Raw genomic sequence first — 24,018 nt, forward strand, 5'->3', positions numbered from 1 at the left:
GTCCTCAGGAATGTGAATGCTTATAAAACCCAGAAAGGTGGGGTCATAAAACATGGAGTGACCCCAAGAATGACCCAAAGTCTTATCTTAAGATAGTCCAGGCACAAGGGAGAAACCACTTAGTGCCCTTATAGGTCATGAGAGCAGTTCCTGAAGGAAGTTGATAGCTTTAGATCTTCTCATTGACACTCAGATTTATAATGTCACGGTGGATGTCCGCTACAGTATATTGTTATAGTCAACTGCAAGATTCTTACATCCCTAAGTAAAATAACCAAAAAAACAATCAACCTAATTAGGGATCAACAAAACAGACAGATTTAATTGAAAGTATTCAGGAGGCCTGAAGCACATCTCTTCTTCTGTATACAGAAGACACACATTTACTGGAAGCTACTACTGTTTGATTGTATAATTCTGAATGAGACCTTGGAAGTACTCCTGTGTGTTTTTGTATGATTGAAAAATGATGATGTGACATTTTGGGAGGAAATACCACAACAGAAAAGAGTAGAGACTGAAGAGTACTGCCAAGGCGTTAAGTGTTTGGATGTGCTTGCCATGGTAAAGTAAGTATTCAGTGGCAAAGATGATCCAGGTGAGGATCAGCAGGAGCAGGCAGAAGGTAATTGCTTTGGCTTCATTGTAATTTTTTGGGAGGTCTTTTCCCATGTAGGAGAAAATAAAGCAAAGAGAGCACAAAGATAAAAGTAAAACCACAGGACCAGAAAATTCTTTTAGATTAATGTCACAACCAAGTATGATTTTGTCTGGGTACTCAAGTGTTTCATTGTAGGGTTTGGAAGGGGAGAAAGTATAACCAAAAAGAAGTAGGAGCGCCTGAGTAACAAATGCCACAGTGATGACCAGCCATTGTCCATGATATTTCATCCACCAAGTATGGAGTTTAGGGAACTTGGCCGCTATTTTAAAAATGTAAACAATTTGAAAAGAGCGCACAACAAAACATGCTAGACAAACCGTGTAAAACAAGAGAAATGGTAAGAACCTTAAGATACAAAAGGAAACTGTTGGTTTACCAAAATAAAAGAACACACTAAGACTACACAGACTGTGACAGCCTAAAATTAGGAAGCACATTGGACCCCCAGCAGATCTGACAACAGGTGTGTTGTAGTTGATAGCAAAGAGAACGGATATGGCTAGTGTGAGGCCCACCAAGGCCAAGGCTGAAACCATGATCAGTATAGCCCTGCTGTCTGTGAATGGGATGTACTCCACCTCCCGCAGATTGCATGATGTACTTCCTGCTGCAGACCATTCGGTTTCCTTACAGTAAATGCACTTGTAGGGATCCTCTGTTGAACATGAGAAACACAATTTGATAGTAAATTTGAGGTTCACTTTTGAAAAATCCTCTTTGGGTAAAGAAATATCAAACAGTTAAGGAAGCTGTGTTCGACGTTTAATTTGTGATACTGTATGTTCTCCTAAAATTAGCAAAACTGTAGCCTACAGTAGATTTCTTTATTAGAGCGTTAATGCGTAGGCTCTGTGTGGACATCGGCGTACCTCCAATCTGTTTTGCCGTGCGGCCACCATAGTACAAGTGGTAGCGCAGAGATCTACTGCGCATATGTGGAACGTGTCCTCCAAGCAGACAATATAAACAGAACTACTACTTCTCTGTGGTGTCCGCAGCTGTCCGTGTACACTTGTTTTGGAGTATAAAGTGTCACTTATACTTTCCGCAAGATGGTCAGCGGGTAAAATGAGAGTGGAATCATGACTAGGAAACGTTTGGATCTTTTATACTCAGCTTTTACAAGTTTTTACTTGCAGCAAACGGACATTTCTCAAAACCCCAGAGTTTTCATTTTTTTAGGCCCATTCCCATTCGCGTAGTTAAAAACTGTTGGATGTGCATGTACAGTTAAAAACCTGACACTCCTGACCCTCAGGGATGCCACAAGCGTTAATCAAGCTTAACCAGGCCTTGACCCTGACTTTCACTATACAATTCTGTCTGCCACCGGGCACAATTCTGGGAAACCGAAGGCTCACTGGCGTGCTGGCTAATGATGGCAGCCAGGAACAAACGTGTATGAGCCATTGTCCATTTAATAATCGAAACAAAAAAACACAACTTTTTTTCTTGGGGGGCCTTTCTAAAAGGAGCAGTGGCAAAAGTTACAATACAACAGGCTTTTACAATAACGATCTTACGCATATTTATTTTTAGCCTGCTCAATCATCGCATGAAATGAAGCAAAAAGCATTTTTGTCTGCAAAACAGAATCCCTGTATTATGGGCCTAAACTGTATAGAACCAATGAATGGAGCGTGGGATGTTCGTGTACTTAACTACTTATATTTCTGGAAGGTGATTGGCTGAGTTAAAAACTGATTGCATTTCAGGTGGCCTGTTAGTGAAACTATGTTTCAGCTAACAGAGGATTCTGAGGACTAAATTGAAAAAAATATTTGACAGTTACCATGCTCTCTTAGAGTGTCCAGTCTGTAGAGACACCCACCTCTGTTAAAGGCTTAAAAGTCTATAATTGGCTCCCATCAAGACAAGAATGACAGCAATGCTTTAACAAAATGTTTTCCTCTCATGTAAAATTATTTACCTGTTTTGTTGATATAAGTTCCATTCGGACAGATTTCACAATCGAAGCAGCATTTGTGGATTCCATCTTGTTTTTTTGCGAATCCTACATCACATTCTTGGGAGCACAGTGAAGTAGGCACCTGTACAAGACAATTATGTAGCAGACAAGTAAGGACAAGTGCACGATAACACTGTAAAGGGTGGAGACAAATTATAGAGAAGTGGCAGTATTAAGGTCTATACAGCTTTAAATATTCTAAACAGGGTTTGTAACATGCAATCAACACTGAGCATAACATCTAGACGTCCCTGCAAATGACACCATGAACAACCACTATTGGTTGATATTCCTGATATTATGTTTTGTCCCTGTCAACGCTTTTACTAAATATATGTGCGCTTATGCACTTAACTACACACACATCTTTGCAGAAGTGGGAAAAACAAAACAAAGTATATTTAAATTTACATATAGTATATAAATGTAAATATAAAATAAATCCATATAATGTAAAAATTTAAAATAAACCTACTTTTTCCTTTGTGTGCCACTGAATTTTGGTGTTGTTGATGGAGAAATGGAACGTTGGCTGAAAATCGTAAAAGCCAATCTCCTCTGCATCACCACTTTGGTTCCAGAAAACTATAGAATAGGATCCGAACGCTGGGTCACCATTCTCATCAAAGTGGATACGTTGATTTAAAAGTGTAAAGTTTGACTTCTTCATCTCTGCGAGAACCTGATATGGGTAGACATTTTTACACTTTCAAATAGTCTTGTCTGTAAGATAAACTTGAAAACAAGTTAAATGAATTCTCAGATTATGTGTATACTTACCATGTGTGGGTACACTGTAACATTGCCCTTACATCTGCCTGATTCACATTCCAAGATATTGTGAAAGGCATGAGCGATGGCATACACAGCAGAATAAACAGGAAAATTAAAAGATTGGTCCACAGCGAGGATTTGTTCTGGACTCAGACTACTGCAGTTGCAAACCTGATTACAAAATGTATTTTGTTGATCATTTCCACAATGAGTCTGGCTTTTGAGAGAATATATAAAATCACTGAAACCAGGTATTGTCTCTTTTTGCTCAGCAACTCCAATTACAGTTCCAATATTTTTTATTCCTTTCTTCTTGCGGAGCTTCTTGTTTAAGGACCATGCCTCATCTGCTATCCACACCTTGTTGGTGACATTTAGTTTTATTGCTGATTCAATGAGAGCCTCAGCAGTCCATTCAGGAGCAAAAACAATAATGATACCTATCCTGTGGGCCTCTATCTGTCTGAAGATTTGGGAGTGATCTGTATATTGATTGAGGCCTTTGGTGTACGCCAGGCAAATCTCAGTGTTCTTAATCCTCTTTATGAACAATTCCCGGCCATCATTTCCATATTCATCATCAACGTTAAGGAAAGCAACCCAGCGCCAGTTAAAGTGTTGCACAATATTAACAAGCCCTTCTATGTGTTCTCCATTGGGATGCATGGTTCGTAGGAAAGAGGGAAAATTCTGTTTTCTTGAAAAGACCGAACTACCAGCTCCATAACTGACCTGTAAAAGAGTAATGTAAAAAAGAATGATTTTCAGTGACAAATTTTCAAATGTCACATTAAAACACATTTGACATTAAATTGATGAGAACATATTACTTTTAAGAGTAACAGAGAAATTGTCATTATTTTAGTGACACATTTAAAAGCTGTTATCATTTTTTTTAAATGTATGTAAGACATTTTTTTATCTCTTAATGTATCCATAGGAATTTACCATAGGAATGAGATCCATCATGAACAGTGGGGCTACAGTCAGGGCCTGAGTACTTGTATAAGGGCCGATCACTGCCATCACTTTGGACAGTTTCTTGTGTGGTTCAGCCCAAGGTTGGATAAAATCATTGACTGAGAGGAGTTTCAAAATGCCTGGAAAATTGTGTGTATCTGAGCAGTGGTCAAATATCTCATAGCCAAGAGATACATTTGGCAGGAGGTTGGTGGAGTTATTGATTTCCTCTACAGAGAATCTCATCAACTGAAACCTCCGATAACTTGACAGGATCAAGGGTTTACTGTGGATAGAGGAAGGAAAGTGAGAGAATAAGAGAATTTGCCTGTACAGGCATGTATATCTAAAACAAGATCATAATGGAACAAGAATTGAGGTCAATAATGCATACTTGATGTTCTTCAACTTCGATAGTTCTTTGGGAAAATCATACTAGCTATATCCACTGACTTGAAAGCTAAAACCTTGAGTGTGTGATCTGTCGTGTATTAACACCAGGCGTTTATTATTTTCAACCTCAAAAGATATCCTTTGAGACTTATTGTAAGACTCACCTGGAGCAGTCGATAGCCTCTGGTCTGTCTTGTTTAGCAGCGGAACTATCTTGATGAATATCAAAAAGTCCAGCCAACAAATAATCTCCTTCCAGCTGAAATTCTGAGGCTGGGGCAGTGCATTGAGCCAAGGCATGTAGAAAAGTTTCCAGGAGAAGCAGAGAAACCAAGAAGTGTTTCATTGTGCTAGTTAGCCTACCGATACGAGATCTGATGTGAGCTATGAAATTAGAGCGGATACGAGTAGTCAGAAATACCTAATGGAGAAGAATAAACAAATGAGTATGCAAAACTCATCTCAGGTGTCCCTACAGTCCCTGTGATACAGTGCATTTAAAAAGTAGACACCTTCCTTTACATCTCATTTGTTGTTGCAGCCTTGTTTTCTGAAATCGTTTGAATATTTTTTTCCCAGATCAATCTACCCTAAATATCCAATAATGACAAAGTGAAAACAGGACTGTAGGTTTTTTTTGCAAATTTATAAAAACAAAGCAACCGATATATCACATGGTCCCTAAGTATTCAGAACATTTGCTATGGCACTTGAAATTTAGCTCAGGTGCCTCCCATTTCTATTGATCATCTTTCATATGTTTCTACACCTTGATTGGAGTCCCATCACTCGTAGTACAGTACCAGTCAAAAGTTTGGACACACCTTCTCATTCAACTACTTTGAAGAATGTAAAATATAAAACATATTCTAGTTTGTTGAGCATTTGTTTGTTTACCACATAATTCCATATGTGTTCCTTCATAGTTTGGATGTCTTCAATATTAATCTACAATGTAGAAAAAAATAAAAATAAAAATAAAGAAAAACCATTGAATGAGAAGGTGTGTCCAAACTTTTGACTGGTACTGTAAATGAAATGGATTGCACAAGATTTGGAAAGGCACACACCTGTTTCTATAAGTGGTCTGACAGCTGTCAATGCCCATTGGAGCAAAAACCCGGCCATGAGGTCAAAGGAACTGACTGCAGAGCTCAGAGACAGGAACAGTTCTCCCAGGAACACTGACCTCCATTAATCCAAAACAAAAAATCGAAGAAAGGAAATCGTCTTCCTGATGTGATGAGTGAATGTAGAAAACAGCAACATATGTGGCCTGTTTTGCACAGTAGTTCTATTAACTTGCGTTTTTAATCACATCTGCACTTTTTGATTGTCGTTTTCTTCCATTTCTCATCGCATCAATCTAGGGATGTTTATTGTGTGTGAAAGATTCTAAGTGATTTATTAACTGTACTGAAAGGGAGTCAAGTTAAGTAAATAAAAATGTACAGACACCTTTGGCCCTGATTAGATTTGTTGTTTGACCTTAAATTCTCCTCCATGAATATCTGGAAAATATGAGGCAGAGACAACGATGTAATGTTTGAAGGGACACAGCCTCTTTAATAGCATTTGGAGTGAAAAAAATTACACTTAAGTTGTTAAAATCAAGTTTTTGTTTATAACTGTAGCACAGGAAAACGATAACATGCAGTCTATGAGAAACATTTAATTCATCCAATCTAGAACCCAATTAACCAGTTCTGCTTGCATCAATTTCAACTGAAATGGATTTAAACACTTGGAAACAATATGGTGGTTGAAAGAAAAAACTAAAATAAAAATAATCTCAAAAAATTCCATATTTTCAAATATATATATATACACAAATCCTACTGACAACCCTTTGAAACAAACTTTTTACAGGAAAATGTCTTGATCCCTTACTACAATGCTGATCAAAGTTTAATAATGACAGATAATCCCCAGCATTCTGATAAAAATGGAGAAAAACAAATCAACAGATTTATAGAAAAGAGTGTGATCGCCACCCACTTCATTCATTTGTTATAATAAAAGCTTTCAATCTCTGTGTTCTTATGTTTCCTCTGCAAAAGAAAGAGAACAAAAGTTTGCTTGGAATGACTACATTTGCCATAAAGTTTTTCAAAGTAAACACAGATTTTAAAGTACTAAAACAGCTAGTCTACATATATCAAATGGACCCCAGGCTTTGAAACCTAGATGGGCAAATGTTTCAAAGAGAAGGTATTCGGGTTAGATGTGTAATTGCGTGACTATTATCTCAGATTAGACTTTGTTATGAATTCGCCTTGAATACTGGCTGTGCAATTCGAAGACAAAGTATATTTTTATTAATGACACATAATGTTCTAAAGATCTGACTTAAAACAAATTAATTGACTTGCCATATCAAGCTGAATTGTTCCTAACATACAGTAATGCAAAGTAATTTGGTTTATAGGGGTGCTCAATGACACAGTATCCCAGCTCTACAAAGGGGCTAAAGTAGAAAGAACTGATTTAAGGTAGACCACAGGCTACAGGAGACTAAAAGGGTTGGGATTAGTGAAACTTGCTTTGAATAATGCATTCAATGATGTGGTGGGTGGGTGGCTTAAGATTCAAGTCAGGTCCCTGTTAATCATCCATAATGATGCTTTCTCCACTGGCTATGCTAGTGAGAATCAGGTAACAAAAAGATGTGTTAGGTGCCAATACAAGATAATCATCAATCTAAAATGATTTGGGCTGAGTATAGGCTAATCATTAAAGAGATGAATTATGATAGGCGTTTTTCTGCCTGTCATGAATGCATATTCATGTAAAATGTGACTAATTTTCCTGCATGTACACGTGTCTGTGCATGTAGTACAGAGGACTGGCTGAGACACTTGTGACCCAGAGCAGCCACACAATTTTATGACAAAAGATGAAATGATTCAACTTAAAGACATTGCATTTCCTTCAGATTCATCTTACACATTTAATCATGTCATGTTTCTAACACTACTGACTTTCAATATATAACTTGTTACAAATAAGTAGGTACCAATATATTAATCAAAAGTTGGCAGATTTATTTCACTTGGGAGAAGGAGATGTACCGGAATCACCATTATTGAAAAAAATAATAATATAAAAAAAAAAAGAATCACTAATTTCACGGCAACTTTTTCAGTGTGGTTTCTCCTTGGTGACTTTATACTTACCCCATGGAGTTAAAAAGGCAAAAGGCAGCAATTAGTCTCACCTACTACTGAACAATAGCAGACCAATCCTAAAATGAGGATCGGGTACCTCAAGAAAAAATTGAAGAAAAAAAACCCAACCCCGAGATAGACAAAGGCAATAATCCCAGACTAATTTGATCCATGCTGGTCATATCCTCATCTGAACCATGGATCAACATTTTTTTTTTTTTTTTTCATGTCATGTTTTCATGTTACTGTCCCGCTTAGAAAAAGGAAAATCAATCTCTAACCCTTGTCACACCCCACTAACTGTGACCGATAAATTTAAAATGAGAAGGAGGGGAAGGGTAGGTGGGAGATTCTAACTAGCAAAAGTTTTCCCTGTTTCGTCCTTGCCTTTGTATGTCCTCTTCCCATGTGTGAAGGGCAGGTATCTGTACTTGACCATATGCTAGAGAAAGTGAGAAGGAAAAAGAGGAGAGTTAGCAACAAGTATTCCTAGGATTTGCTTTAACATATTTTTACTAATCCCATGTGGTGGGAGTAGATCAAGGATAGCAGGTTTTATCAGGTAGATTAAAAAAGACAAGGAATTAGTGCTTTACATGAGGTATTCAGATATTCAATATTAAACAATTGTTCTGCATATAAAAGTTTGACATAAACCCCTGAACACTAAATGCAGTCAAATAAAATATCCCTTCAACTTCATACACAGCTCATGTTCATGGTGCGTGATGAAGAGATATGCTTCTCGACTCTGCATTTGTCACAACCAATAGATTTTCTATGTAATCCAAATCAATGCCATGTTTGCATTACACTGTGACTCCAGTACAGCTAAAGTGTCAACATATGCAGTGCACTTGTATGTGTCAGTCAATGTACACTCTTTACCTTGATCTGCCTTTTCATGGTGATGCAGAAGAGCATGATGAAGTACATTACAAGTATAGGCCAGAACACTGGCACATTGAAGGCTTCAAAAAATGTGCAAATCATGGCGATGACGATGCCTTTTGTCGCCGAATGCCTGGCAAGACAAGTAAGAACCACAGTTAAAACAGTCTAACCACATTAATGAAGCATAACTCAAAACATCCTCACCTCGTAACCACAGAAATTTACTGAATGCATATGTATGACTTCACACTAAAGGAAATTTAGCATTGTTGGGAGACTAGTGGAATTGTAATAATGGGGAATGGATTTGAGTTCATAAGATGAAATAAATCCATATAGGAAAGTGCAAGATAAGTGGAAACTAATATAACGCACAATGAACAAAAGCTTTTTGGCTAACCTTAATTTCTTAACCTGTTCTATTGTAACTTATTTTCTCAAGTTCAGTTAACGCAGTGAGTTTGAAAACAACTGATAAATAAACTATTCAACGCTGTAACAGTTATCTCACATTATTAAAAACAGTTTTATTTTAACCACATGAAGAGGGAAACCAGAGATCATTGTTTAATTCAATATGAAAATGCCAGCTGCATCTCTTCCTGTTTCAGTGCACAAGAGGACAAAGACCCTTTCATTGATACATTTTTATAATGCTAAAACTGCTAAAAGATTTGTGAACTTTCCTGGTGAAGGTTTGTCAAGCCAGGCGTCAAATAAGTTTTACATTAAATTTCTCTACGCATGATCTATGGATGGAAGTAGAGAATAAGTCGAGATGAGGATGCAAGATCACACAGCTTCACAAGCAAATACATACCGGGTAATTCAAGGCAACATCTTTGTTTTAATTTATTATTTATTTATTATTATTATCAGAGAGGAGCTCTGCATGACTAATGTTGACCACAGGTAATTTCAAAGGAGATCATTTGCAATCACTGTGGCTGACAATGACAGGTGGCCAGGCAATGAGCTGGACTCACCAGAATTTGAATTCAGGCAACCTCCTGATGAAAGGGCGGAACTCCTCGTTTTGCTTGGTGGGGAGGGATGGGCCCTCATCTGCAGGAGAGAGAGTTTTTGGGTGATGTGTTGTAGTTATTAAAAAAAGTGTAATCCTCAAGCACGACTCAGCATTAAGACCAACAACGTACAAGCAAAAACATAAAAAACACTATTTGATCTAAAGCATTATTACTTTCAGGTTTTAATTTCTTAAAAAGACCCAATTACTTTGGAACCGACACTGGTCTGAAATGTTTTCAATCTATAATACCAATTTATGCATAAAGGAAAAGCATATTAGGCCAAATAAGGGGAATTAACTACTTCACATTAGTTTTTTGCTGAGATGTGTCTGCACTTAACTTCCGAGAGATTATTTGTTGGAGCACACATGGCGGGCACTATATTTTATTTCATTGATCTTTTAACAAGTTTGACTTCATGGATGTTGGGCTCTTCTTTTGTTTGGATCAATACATCTCAAAATCTTAAAAAGTGTTGCACACTTCCAACCAAATACAAAGAATTTCAACTCCATCCTCAGATAGAAATCTACAATAGTATTTTTATCTCTTTGGACAGCTATATATATACACTAAGGAAGCTTATGTAACATAAGTGATTCTGCATACCTGTGTTTTGTATGGAAAAGTGTTCTTATTGCTCTTTGATGTTGAACATAATTTGTGAAAGTTAAAAGCCTAAATAAACAGCCAGTTAACAACCCATACGTAACCTTCTGCAAAGTACACAACATGACAATTGTACAAAAGCTGATCAGATTTAATGGATTCAACTTGCCTTCGTCAAGCAGTGAAGGATCCACTTTTGGCGATAGAAAAGCAATGAACAGGTTGAGATGGTAGATTCCCAAAGCATATGTTACTATATACCAACCCTGAAAGGCAGCATAAGAAACATCACTGCATTAACAGGATTTCTGGGCATCCAGAAAACATGAATGTGCGGCTTATGTTAGTGAAAATTACGCACGCATATGGGCAAGAACATCTTCATGGAAACAGAACAGGCAAGTTGGCAAATTATCAAAACACACTTATCGCACATTAGACAGTTGGGGTACAAAATAAGAAAGATGTACAGTCACTATCCTCTTGTAATGTCCTCTAAGATAGATAGATATAGATAACAATCCAGTACAACAGCACAAACTACTAGTTAAATTATTAGTAGAGGTGACTGAACACCTTATAAAAAGTTAAAATTTCAGGACAAGTTAAACATTTGGTTGCAGTGTTGCTTTTATTACAACTATGTACAACTCTCATGGCTCACAACGATATAGTAAATGGAAAAAAACTGAAAATGAACAATTACCTGTAGTATGTACACTCTGATCATGTAGACAGCAGTAAGTAGTAGAGTGGCTGCCCATCGCACTGCATAGAATGGCGTTGACTTGTCTAGCCATGACTGATAGACCTGTTACAAAAATATAATAAAGGAATCAGAGGGAGAGAATATCACTCATGAACAAGCAATACACAACCTCAGAATAAAGAAAAATGCAGAGCCTTTGAAAAACAGTCTGTTCTGGAATACTGTTCCGCCTTTATGCATATCATGCAAAGGACAGATTAAACCTTCAAATAAGTCTGGTTTAGGAAATTGGAAGAATTCAACAGGTTCAGCAGCACTGGTCCTCTGACATTCCAGTGCAGAAGACTTCTGAAGATAAAATGCCAGTGGCATAACAAATTAATTCCATAGAACTGACTTTAGTCACCAACAGCTTCATTGATACAAATTTAACATTTAAGCAGATATCTGAATATATAAACTTGTGTTAGCAAGGTAGATAGACTGGTGCTTTATAAATCAGAATCACCTTTATTGGCCAAGTAGGTGTGCACATTTGACTAACTCTCTCTTTACATATGATATGCAATCCAGTATTAAGGCCAGTGTATAAAATCCTTTAATCCCTAATTACCTAAAATACATATTTGTGATCTGAATAGAAAACATGTTACCTGTCCAATCCGTGTGAAAAAGGCTGCAACTACAGATGGTTTCCCATGGATTGACTCCCCAACACTGTCCCCTTCTGACATTCTGCCAGCAAAGATGACATTTTGATTAGTGGTGAATGGATGTAGGCTACTTGGCTAGTAGGACTTAAACAGACTTTACATTTCATATAATATGCAAAAGTCTAGCATCACTCATTCTAAGGTATAATAGCAGGAAGTTCAATTAAGTTTGTAAGACAGCAAGGTAGAACCTTTCCCAGCCAACAAAGTTTTTGTGAAGAGAAAAGACACGTTAATATTTACTTCACATTTTGTTTATTGCCTCTTTTACTTATGTTTTACATCTTAGTAGGGGTAAGTAGTAAATGTAAAAGTCTTATTTAGTATAATAAACATTTATACTATACAACTAAAAACATACGTTGGTAATGAAAATCTAGTGCTAATAATAAGCATCCAGTGTGAAGAAAGTACTCCCAATAATATTTGAAAAAGTAGAGAAGGACATGAATATTTTTGTATGCACCAGTACATGTTTTCTTAAATTTTAAATAAACTTTGTGCCTGCTTTTTACTTAAGGCATTGACAAATAACCAATCAAGTAAGGTTAGTTAAGAGGGTAAACGCGCCTACTGAAATGTGTGATCAGCTCTGTAAAGATGAAGCCCTTGGAACTGTGAAGAGCAGAATGTGGACGCTGTGTGTTATGTAGTTAAGTGAGTCCAGATGGGGAAGCTGTCTGATAGACATAAAACCAGTGCAAAAAAAGTGATATCAATGTAGATAACGAAAATGGGGGAAATCTTGTTGTCGCTCTGTTTAAACTAACAAACTGGATATGGTAACCTAAACCTGACAAGTGGCGTCATATTTCGGCTGCTTTCACTTCGCACTTCAGTGATCCATTGATTCGACGAGTACAGAGTAGATCATAGCTACATGTTCTGTGTAACGTTAACGTTAGCTGGTTGCCCTACTTTTAACATAGCAGATCGGGGTTAAGTTACAGGTATTTCATTACCGACTCGCGTTGTGTTACCGTAGCGATCGCAGTGTCTTTAAATGAGTAATTTCCACATGCAACGTTAGCTTAAAAAAAGGCAAAATCGTGGAGAGCTGTTAGTAATTGTGGCTAACGTTAGCTAGCTGCATACCTAGCAAACAGGCTTGGGCGACCAGGAAGGCAGCTAATAAGTCACATTTATCGTAACAACCTCTCTTGGAAAAGCACATCATGGATACGACGGAAACAAAACATGCAATAACTGTTACAACCGTCTCGTCAATGTCATTATTTCACAGAAAGAACATAACTCACGTTAGCTCAAAAATTAGCCATAGGAATAGCTAACTAGTCATCTAAATGCACATTGCCCTTTGGCCCAAATCCTCGCTTGTATGGGTTATGTAGTTTTCGTAAAGCTTCGGTTAACCCCTATAGGTCCTTAAATGAATGAAAGCGACTACATTTCCCTCAGCTCCAGCTTAAATCCTATCAAAACCTGGCACAAGAAAGTGTAGTTTATGACCCACTCTATTTCCATTGCAATTGATGTTGATCAGGGAAACGTTGAACTACAAGTACCAGCAGGGATTGCTACAGTCTGACAACTCACTTCCGACGATACAGTAGTACGTTGCCAACGGCTAGCCAGCTAACGTTAGCCCAGTTAGAAATCAAACCACTCTAGCAGCCACATCCACACTCCCTGAACGACACAGTGATTACCACGTGCGTTTCTTCGTTTGAGAACGTGTCTGCGTCTCTTGGTTGTGTTTACAACAATGGCGAAGATGATCCATGACAGTCATTTCTTACCTGATACGGCCGCTGTGTCACTACCCGGCTCTACCTAGCTAGCTAAACTAGCCACTTCTCGCTGTTAACACGTCAGTACTTCCGCGAGGATTCGAGCCAGAGCTGACGGCAGGCAGGAGAGTCGAGCCCAGAGAGAGTTCCTTTATCTCCGTTCCCTTTACAGCAATGCAGCCTCTCAATAGTTTCCGGAAGTTAGCAGCGGTAAACATGGCAAGAACAGCCCATGTGTTATCGTTTCCGTATTCTTAATGCCATTTTATCAAACGTTGTATTATAAGAAGTATAAACGATTCTATGCGGGTTTTTTTTTTTGAGGGATAAGGGTGTTTAAATATTAATATTAACTATCATATTTTAGTTTAGTTGTGGATGTAGGAGATGGATGAGCATATACACTTTGGAATATTAACTTTAATAAGAACGTTAACGGTACAAAATAAGGAAGATAAATATTTGCAAATTCGAGACACTGAACATGAAATAACATAGGGTTGAGTTATTTAAGGCTTACTGACAGTGCTGATTATTACCTTTCTATGTTATTTGATTGATGGATATTAGAGAGGAAAGTTGGAGAGATTGAAAACACAAGTTAAGTTTAAAATAGGCCAGAAATATTTGTATTATAGTTATGTTATACAACTGCATTATATAAATACTCATATTAAACATGTATTCTATTACTGGTTTATGTAGGGAGCGCTGAGTTGACCTTGGTGAGATTTTCAAATAAAACAGCAATAAGGAACAATGCTAAATGTGTATTATACTGCCATATTATATAAGGAATCATACTAAATATGCATTTTATTTATATAAGTAATCATACTGAATAGGTTCTAAACATCATCATAGGGAATCATACTGCAGTGATGTAAAAAAAATAATTGATGATTGAGAAACAAAGATGGCATCTCATTTTCCAAGGCATTTTTCTGTCCAAGCCTTTAAAGGTGTGTCTGACCCTTTCTCCTCTGTGTTTTTCTCCCTGTCTCTCTCTTTCTGCACGAGAACCACCAACATGGTGGATGGAGAAAGCCAACTCATCCTGAACCCCGAGTCTTCACCTCCTGGGTTTTTGCAAGCTTTTCCCTTTTACTTACAAATCACCCATCAATCTGAAAACCTGCCCAGATTACCATGTTTCTTCCTGTGAGGTTAAAATAATTGATTTTAAACAACCAATTTTGTGTGCATTGACTTGACATTTTCACAATTATAACCAATATTTGATATATATTTGACATCTGACATTTGATGACCTGTTTTTATAGCTTTTTATGACTTGTTTATGTAATGCTTTCATACTTGAATTCTGTTCTATGTTTATTCCTATTAAGTGTGTGTGTGTGCGAGTGTGATTGTGTGTATACGCCTGCATGGGCATCACTTGGTTGCTGGTCCAATTGAAGTTGACATGATAGGTTTTGCTCTGTGTTGTAAGCTTTCCTCTCTTCTGCCCAGGAGAGGCAGATGGGTTGCAGATGGAAATGAGCTGGTAGCTAAATCTGGTACAAAACATGTCTTCGATCAAGCATTTTTAACTTCTGTTGACGCGACTCTCTCTAACGCGACAGTGTGTAAATTTGAGTTGCATCTAGTAGTTTGTGGCAGGTTGCAACCAACAAAAAATACCCTTCAGCTCAGCACCTCCCTTTTCAAGCGTGTCAGAGAACTACGGTGGCCTTCAGGAAGGGATCAATTTCTTTTAGGATTTTAGTACTACTGGGTACTACTCGTATCAATACTCTGTTCTTCTACATGACTACATTATTGTTTTTAAAAAGATATATAAGATTTTAAAAACATAAATTCAGAACAGGGGAGGAGTTTGGCGAGGCCATGGAGAAGGACTTTCGAATGGCCTCAAGGAAGTTCTGGCAAACCGTGAGACGACTCAGAAAGGGGAAACAGGGCTTTTCTCAGGCTGTGCTCAGCAGGGGGGGAGAACTGCAGACCCGGACTGGGGATATTGTCGAGCGGTGGAAAGAACACTTTGAGGAACTCCTGAACCCGACCAACACGTCCTGTGTGGAAGAGGCAGAGTCTGAAGACTCAGGGGAAGACTCGTCCATATGCCTGGCGGAGGTCGTTGAGGTAGTTAAAAAGCTCTGCAGCGGCAAAGCGCCAGGAGTGGATGAGATTCGACCGGAGATGCTAAAGGCTCTGGACATTGTTGGGCTGTCTTGGTTGACACGTCTCTTCACTGTCGCGTGGAAGTCGGGTACAGTGCCTGTGGAGTGGCAGACCGGGGTGGTGGTTCCCATTTTCAAAAAGGGGGACCGGAGAGTGTGCTCCAATTATAGGGGTATCACACTGCTCAGCCTCCCCGGGAAAGTTTACTCCAGGGTGCTGGAAAGGAGGCTCCGTCCGATTGTCGAACCTTGGATTCAGGAGGAGCAATGCGGATTCCGTCCTGGACGTGGAACAGCGGACCAACTCTTTATTGCAGGTCTGTTGGAGGGTGCATGGGAGTTTGCTCATCCAGTCTACATGTGTTTTGTGGACTTGGAGAAGGCCTTCGACCGTGTCCCTCGGGGAGTCCTGTGGGGGGTACTGCGTGAATATGGGGTACCTGGTTCGTTACTACGAGCCTTTCGGTCCTTGTATGACCAAAGTGAGAGCTGTGTCCGGATACTCGGCACAAAGTCGAGCTTGTTCCCAGTGCGTGTTGGCCTCCGCCAGGGCTGCCCATTGTCACCAATCCTGTTTGTGATTTTCACGGACAGGATTTCAAGGCGCAGCCGGGGGGAGGAGAGTTTCCAGTTTGGGGACCTCAGAATCACATCCCTGCTTTTTGCAGATGATGTGGTTCTGTTGGCTTCTTCAGAACGTGACCTTCAGCACGCACTGAGGCGGTTCACAGCCGAGTGTGAAGCGGTCGGGATGAGAGTCAGTACCTCCAAGTCTGAGGCCATGGTTCTCTTCCGGAAAACGGTGGATTGCACCCTCTGGGTGAGTCACTGCCCCAAGCGAGGGAGTTCAAGTATCTCGGGATCTTATTCACGAGTGAGGGTAAAATGGAGCGGGAGATGGACAGGCGGTTCGGTGCAGCGTCAGCAGTGATGCAGGCGTTGTAACGGACCGTTTTGGTGAAGAAGGAGCTGAGCCATAAGGCAAAGCTCTCGATTTACCAGTCCATCTACGTTCCAACCCTCACCTATGGTCATGAGCTTTGGGTAGTGACCGAAAGAATGAGATCGCGAATACAAGCGGCCGAAATGAGCTTCCTTCGTAGGGTGGCTGGGCTCAGCTGAGGTGGCTCGGGCATCTGATCAGGATGCCTCCTGGACGCTTCCCTTTAGAGGTTTTCCAGGCACGTCCAACTGGTAAGAGGCCCCGGGGTAGACCCAGAACACGCTGGAGAGATTATATATCTCGTCTGGCCTGGGAACGCCTCGGGGTTCCCCAGGAGGAGCTGGAAAGTGTTGCTGGGGAGAAGGACGTCTGGAGGACCCTCCTTAGCTTGCTGCCCCCGCGACCCGGCCCCGGATAAGCGGAAGGAAATGGATGGATGGATGGATAAATTCAGAACAGAATTAGAAGATATTATAATTTTTTTTAAATAGCTAAATATTGTCTCTATAGCAGCAACAGTTATGTTTACAACAGCAAAGTCACTATACAAAGTAATTATTATCTCACTAGAAACAAATGTAAAATGTCAAAAATGAACTAAGATTTCTGATGGAGGTGAAGAACACAGACATCCATCAGTATCAGTCATTCCTCACCTCCTCTGTCCACCTGGCTGTTTTGTCTCAGCCAGCACGGAAGTTTACAAAAAAAGCTTTTGGCCGAACATTCGTGCTGTGATTGGTAACCATAGTGGCGGTGGCCGACTGAATTAGGTTTCACTTTCGTTTTACATGTTCACAGATGTTTTGATAAAGTGTTGGCTTTTTACTTGCAAATATTTTATTTGCACGTACAGTTACAAGCACAGTCAGCGTCAACTCGAGTACCCTGAACTTCACCTGGTTCAACTCACTACAGCGGCCTATCCGCTCGTGCTTTGTGTGTGTCTGTGTTAGTGTCTATGTGTGTGAGTACCTTCAGATAACGTAAAACGCGAAAGGCTCCCGCTAGAGCCAATGTCTGTTCTGGGCTGCTGTATACATATACCGCCATGTTTCTATGGCGGTGCAAGATGGTGGACCTGCTCCCTACGTAGAAATAAATGGCTTTTTCTAGGCTAAGAAACACATAACGAATCCTAGTTTTGTGTAATTGTACCCTGATTAAAATATAGTAATGAATATTATTTTCAATATCTGTAATAGATAATATATAAATATTATTTTTTATATTTGCCAATAACCCCCCTAAATGTTGCACACTGTCCCTTTAAAGGGCTCTGGTAGAACCCTGAGAACCTCTTCTTCTTCTTCTGGTTTTACAATGTTTGGGATCCAGCTTTTTGGTGCATTCCCCTGCCACCTTCTGCTCTGGAGTGTCAGACAAGAATGAGCAGCATAACAGTTCTTAGATATAACACATTCAATGTATATGACATAAATGATTCATATAATAAGACTACTTATAATAACAGCAGCAATTATTACAGTAGAATTATAGCCATGAAAATAGGGATAGTAATGTGACTAATAATAATAATCGAAGTAGCAGTGGGTGTCAGTCGGCTCACAGCAGGAGGCATGACTACGGTCCAGGTACCACAACGATTCATGGAAACCTGCAGAACGAGAAAGCAAAAGGGCTTCAGGGTGGAAGTAAAGCTAAAATGCTTAATGGTACAGGTAATAGTAATAGTAATGTGACTAGTAATAATAATAATGGTGGTAGCAGTCGGTGTCAGCAGGGCCGTAGCAGGATGCACATCCACGGTCCAGGTACAGCCACGATTTATAGAAGCCTGCGAAGCGAGAAAGCACAAAGACTCCAGGGTAGAAGCAAGTCAATAAGCGTAATAGTACAGGCAATAATAATAGTAATGTGACTAATAATGATAGTGGTAGTAGTAGTGGGTGTCAGCAGGGCCTCAGTAGGTGGCACGATGACAGTCCAAATATAACCCCGATTCCTGGGAACCTGCGAGGCGAGAAAGCACAAGAACTCCGGGGAAGAAGCAAAATCAGTAATGTGCATAAATAGGAGATTAATACATAAAGAAGGAGGGAGAGAAGAGGAGAGAGGAGCTCAGCGTATCCTAGGTAGTCCCCCGGCTGTCTAGGCATATAGCAGCATATCTAGGGGCTGGACCAAGGCGAACCTGAACCAGCCCTAACTATAAGCGCTATCAAAAAGGAAGGTCTTAAGCCTGCTCTTGAAAGTGGTGAGTGTGTCTGCCCCCGGACTGAAACTGGAACCTGGTTCCACAGAAGAGGAGCCTGATAACTGAAGGCTCTGGCTCCCATCCTACTTTTATATACTCTAGGAACCACAAGTAACCCTGCATCTAGTTGGGTAATATGGAACTATAAGTTCCTTAAGATAAGACGGTGCCTGACCAGTTAAAGCTTTGTAGGTAAGTAAAAGAATTTTAAATTCTATTCTTGATTTAACAGGGAGCCAGTGCAGTGCAGAGAAGCTAATACTGGAGTAATATGATCTCTTTTCTTAGTTTTTGTTAGAACACGTGCTGCAGCATTCTGGATCAACTGTAAAGATCTAAGAGACCTATTAGAGCAGCCTGATAATAAGGAGTTACAGTAATCTAGTCTAGAGGTAACAAATGCATGAACTAGTTTTTCTGCATCACTTTGAGACAGGATTTGCCTGATTTTCGCAATGTTACGTAAATGAAAAAAGGCTGTCCTTGAGATCTGTTTTATATAAGAGTTAAAAGACAGATCCTGGTCAAAGATAACTCCAAGGTTCTTAACGGTAGTGCTGGATGCTAGAGCAATGCCATCTAGAGAAACTATATCGTTAGATAATTGAATTCGAAGGTGATCTGGACCTAGTAGGATAACTTCTGTTTTTTCAGAGTTTAACATTAAAAAGTTACAGGTCATCCAGGTTTTTATGTCCGTAAGACATGCTTGAAGTCTAGAGAACTGGTTAGTTTCGTCTGGCTTAATTGATAGATACAACTGGGTATCATCTGCATAACAATGAAAGTTTACTGAGTGTTTTCTGATAATATTCCCCAAGGGAAGCATATATAAAGTAAATAAAATAGGTCCAAGAACAGACCCCTGTGGAACTCCATGACTAACCCTGGTTTTCATCGAGCTTTCATTGTTTACATATACAAACTGAGATCGGTCTGATAAATACGACTTAAACCAGCTAAGTGCGGTTCCTTTAATGCCTATTAGATGCTCCAATCTCTGTAATAGGATTTGGTGATCAATGGTATCAAATGCAGCACTAAGGTCTAGCAATACAAGTACAGAGACAAGTCCTTTGTCTGAAGCTATTAGAAGGTCATTGGTAATTTTCACCAGTGCCGTCTCTGTGCTATGATTCACTCTAAATCCTGACTGAAAATCCTCAAATAAACTATTGTTATGCATAAAGTCACAGAGCTGATTTGCTACTGCTTTCTCAAGGATCTTAGAGAGGAACGGAAGGTTAGATATAGGTCTATAGTTAGCCAACACCTCTGGATCTAGAGTAGGTTTCTTAAGAAGAGGTTTAATTACAGCTAGTTTGAAGGCCTGTGGTACATGGCCCGTCAGTAAAGACAGATTGATAATTTCTAATAAGGAGTTGCTAATTAAAGGTAAAACTTCCTTAAGCAGCCTAGTCGGAATCGGGTCTAAGAGACAGGTGGAAGGTTTAGACTTAGAAATAGTTAAAGTCAATTGTTGAAGGTCGATGGGAGAAAAGCCATCTAAATATATTTCAGGTTCTACAGCTGTGGATCGATCGGTACTGGTTGAGGGCAGTAGATTATACATTTTTTCTCTAATAGTTAGAATCTTATCATTAAAGAAGTTCATGAAGTCACTACTACTGAGGTTTATAGGAATACACGGCTCAACAGAGCTGTGACTCTCTGTCAGCCTGGCTACAGTGCTGAAGAGAACCCTAGGGTTGTTCTTATTTTTCTCTATTAATGCTGAATAATAGGCTGCTCTAGCATTACGGAGTGCCTTCTTATATATTTTAAGACTGTCTCGCCAGACTAACCGCGCTTCATCCACATTGGTGGAACGCCATATCCTTTCAAGTTTTCGCGATATTTGCTTTAAATCGCGGGTTTGAGGATTATACCATGGAGCAAACCTCCTTTCTTTTATTAGCTTCTTTTTTAGAGGAGCTATAGAGTCTAGTGTCATTCGCAGTGAGCATGCAGCACTATCAACAAGATGGTCAATCTGAGACGGACTAAAGCTAGCGTAGGAGTCCTCTGTTATATAGACTTACAATCCCCCCCCCCAAAAAAGGAAAATTAAAAAAGAACACATACCACTTTAACCTATATTTTATCCTCCATGTTTTACACCGATAAAATCCTAGCCTCTGACAAGCACCCTTGCACCCGATTATGCTTTTCCCTCATATCCTACCAAAATCCCAGTGTCCTTTAAGAAAGCTAACAGTACCCTAACCTGTGCTCTCTCACCCATGGCTAGTAATCCTTTTAATTTGCATTATTGCAGCCCTAATTCCCTCATATTATTCCTCATCATCTGTCTCTGCATCTCATACTCCCTCTATCTCCAAACTACGTACTCAACTGACTCCTTTTCCCGATCATTTTCAGTGTTTTGTTTAGTGCACAATGGCCCAACCTTAACCTTGTCAACACTGTTTCCTCCCTCCTGTGCCAACTACCTACCCTGGTAACTTTGACACTCTTTTGAATATGATATAGATGTCTCCCTTTTATCCTCTCTGTCCCACCTTTCTTGACACATTTGTTTGATTTTTCCCAAAATATACCCTTGACCTCTCCTTTGCTCATACTATTTTGCATATGTTTCCTTTCTTTAAAGCCCTCTTTGCCAACTCATCCGACCTCTCATTCCCACTCACCCCTACATGCGCTGGAACTCACATGAATTTAACATGACCTCTTTGACAGACTGAAGTACTTCATACACTATATCTTGACTGATGTTTGAAATAAAAGACACTAAACTTGCTAGGGCTGAAGATGAGTCGGAGCATATCATCACCTGTTCCTATTTTTTTCCACCCATTGTAGTGCAACCAGCACTGCCAGCATCGCCACTGTTTAAACCCCTAGATGATCTGATGTTCTTCTGTTGATTCCTATTCCTTAAACTGGGATTGGCGCCAATATCCTGACACACTTGTCTCAGGTTTCTTAGCACTGTTTGTGTTAATCTGTTTAAAATCACTATACTTTTCCAAATTAACTTTATCTTTTTCTTTTCTTTTATACCTCTAACAAATACCAGTCTACATCAGGCCACATAAGCATCCATGTAGCCATCACCGGGTAAATCACTTAGGGGCTTATCCTCTGATGAAACACTTTATCCTCTGATGAAACACTTCAAATACTCCTGCAATGTAATTGCCTACCGGACCAAAGTTATCCCTCCGACTCCTCCAATTCTCCCAGACCCTTAAATCTGCTTTCTCCTTAAATCTAGCGACATTTCTCCCATTTCTACCTTCAGGGCAGCACTGAGACCTGTTATCTGTATACATTCAAGCCGCAGCCGCCGCAACGACAAATTACTGACTTCCGTCTATAATACTATTTAATGTTATCTAAATAAAAGTATTATTATTATGAAACACAATAATAATGATAATACATATAATAATAATAATAACTTTATACAGCACCTTTAAAAGAGTTTAGAAAGTGCTTTGACAGACCAAGCAAAAGCAGAATACAAGACAATATGACAAACTAAAGCAAGACAAAACTGAGGTAAATTTAGAATATATATAACAATTAAAAAAATATCAATACAAAGATGGACTATGAACGAACCCAGCGTGGAACTTTTCCATTCGAGTAATGTAAATAAATAAATGAAAGCTGCCTAGATTTAGTCTATACCCTAGATAACTAACTTAAATGTTCATTCAAATAAAACTCTTTTTGCACTTTGATGAAGAGACACATTAAAGGAAGGCAAATATTTTAATAGCCATGATTTTGAGAAAAGAAAACACCAAACTTAACAACTGTAGAAACTAATGGACATTGATGGACAGCAATAGTTATACAGGTCTTAATGATCGTCAAAACAAGCACTATTTCTAATTACATTCTGGCAAATCATAATACTGATCATAAGCACAAAAAAATCCTCAATTATTATACTTTTAAAGCATTAAAGTGCTCATCTTTGACCAGTTGGTGGTTAGTGGACTAAAGTATGTGTGTCTTTGTAAGTGAGAAAGCCTTTGTAAAGAAAATGGATGTAAGTCCGGTGCAACCGTACAAGTTATTATCATGGTGCAAGGTCAAGTAGTTACTTCCAACACATTTGACAGCATTAGAATTGCACCATGATTAATCATGCTTTATGGCAATCTAGAAATAAAACTGGAATGTTGTTACTAAATATCCACAAACAAGTGCCATGAAGATACATACTAGGTTCACAACTAGCTATAATCAATATATGAGGACCTTGCCCTGCAAGGCTTTTCAAAATACACAGAAAGGACACAAATGCTACAGTTTTGTCTAGTGTCTTGTTAAATAGGGATGCTATTCTTAATTTATTATTCAACATTCCGATTTAAACCCTACTGTTAAGATATAATACTGTTTTTGATAGTTTGTTTCAAGTGTTATGCAATGTGTTTTTGTACAAGAATAACAGTATTTCCTATGACTTCATAAAAAAGTAATGGATGCAATGTCCAACCTCTGATATTACGTGTTGACTGTGATTTCCATTCGTTTTCATGAATACACACTATTAATACCAAAGCCCATTAAACAATTAAATGATAAGGGCATACTTTATCATTTATCATCAAAAGGTCATTACATTATCATAGCCATTAAAAATATGCATGACTATGTGTTTCCATAGCTGAGTTTTTACAAGATTTACCATTCAGTTCTTGACATTGGCTTCAAACAGGAGATACACTATTTTGAATCGAAATACCCCTTTTCAATCACATCTAATCTAAAACATTTACAAGATACAGTATATACATTTGTACAGTGAAGGAAAACGGAAATAACAATAAATAAGTCAGCTGAAAACTAATGTTTGTGTTTTCAAAAAACTAAATTCAAACTAGCAAATTGTGACATTTGTGCGAATGTGGAATTGCTACAATTTTATTTAACTATGAATGTACTGGAAGCTAGTAAAAAAATGATATGCAACTAATGAACATTTTGTTTCCCAGAAAAAAATACACAACATTTATGAACATGCACTTATCAGAGTCCCAAAAAGTATAGTCCAGACCAAATGTCTTTAGCATTGCCCTGAAAATGCTATTACCA

General features: G+C 38.9%; 2 protein-coding genes across 4 annotated transcripts; both read right to left on the reverse strand.

Annotated features, from left to right (window-relative positions):
- Positions 1 to 396: 396 nt before the first annotated feature.
- Positions 397 to 5,106, reverse strand: LOC129099418 (taste receptor type 1 member 1-like). Its single transcript, XM_054608653.1, has 6 exons — positions 4,925 to 5,106; positions 4,356 to 4,653; positions 3,414 to 4,139; positions 3,109 to 3,315; positions 2,595 to 2,715; positions 397 to 1,319 (listed from the first exon to the last, which is right to left on the reverse strand). The coding sequence occupies exons 1-6, from the start codon at positions 5,104 to 5,106 to the stop codon at positions 397 to 399; spliced, it is 2,457 nt and encodes an 818-aa protein (XP_054464628.1).
- Positions 5,107 to 6,300: 1,194 nt separating this feature from the next.
- On the reverse strand, positions 6,301 to 13,849 carry rer1 (retention in endoplasmic reticulum sorting receptor 1). Of its 3 annotated transcripts, XM_054608984.1 has the most exons (8): positions 13,644 to 13,849; positions 11,824 to 11,905; positions 11,168 to 11,272; positions 10,631 to 10,727; positions 9,808 to 9,886; positions 8,816 to 8,951; positions 8,315 to 8,369; positions 6,301 to 6,811 (listed from the first exon to the last, which is right to left on the reverse strand). In XM_054608984.1, the coding sequence occupies exons 2-8, from the start codon at positions 11,902 to 11,904 to the stop codon at positions 6,801 to 6,803; spliced, it is 564 nt and encodes a 187-aa protein (XP_054464959.1). In that variant the 5' UTR covers position 11,905; positions 13,644 to 13,849; the 3' UTR covers positions 6,301 to 6,800. The 3 variants fall into 3 exon arrangements, with proteins under 3 accessions (XP_054464959.1, XP_054464957.1, XP_054464958.1); XM_054608982.1 differs by having other exon boundaries at positions 6,301 to 8,369; XM_054608983.1 differs by lacking the exon at positions 13,644 to 13,849 and adding an exon at positions 13,143 to 13,241 and having other exon boundaries at positions 6,301 to 8,369.
- Positions 13,850 to 24,018: the final 10,169 nt, after the last annotated feature.

The sequence above is a fragment of the Anoplopoma fimbria genome, chromosome 12 (genome assembly GCF_027596085.1).
Source record: "Anoplopoma fimbria isolate UVic2021 breed Golden Eagle Sablefish chromosome 12, Afim_UVic_2022, whole genome shotgun sequence".
NCBI classification, from domain to species: domain Eukaryota; kingdom Metazoa; phylum Chordata; class Actinopteri; order Perciformes; family Anoplopomatidae; genus Anoplopoma; species Anoplopoma fimbria.

What these genes read in the sequence shown, in the direction of transcription:
- LOC129099418 (XM_054608653.1), bottom strand. Translation starts at nt 5,106, where the DNA reads ATGAAACACTTCTTGGTTTCTCTGCTTCTCCTGGAAACTTTTCTACAT. An exon ending in GAGGCTATCGACTGCTCCAG is followed by an intron (nt 4,654 to 4,924) that starts GTGAGTCTTACA and finishes CTCTATCCACAG; the next exon opens with TAAACCCTTGATCCTGTCAA. An exon ending in TTACAGTGTACCCACACATG is followed by an intron (nt 3,316 to 3,413) that starts GTAAGTATACAC and finishes TACCCATATCAG; the next exon opens with GTTCTCGCAGAGATGAAGAA.
- rer1 (XM_054608982.1), bottom strand. Translation starts at nt 11,904, where the DNA reads ATGTCAGAAGGGGACAGTGTTGGGGAGTCAATCCATGGGAAACCATCT. An exon ending in TCAGAGTGTACATACTACAG is followed by an intron (nt 10,728 to 11,167) that starts GTAATTGTTCAT and finishes GCTGCCTTTCAG; the next exon opens with GGTTGGTATATAGTAACATA. An exon ending in TCCTTCACTGCTTGACGAAG is followed by an intron (nt 9,887 to 10,630) that starts GCAAGTTGAATC and finishes TCTCTCCTGCAG; the next exon opens with ATGAGGGCCCATCCCTCCCC.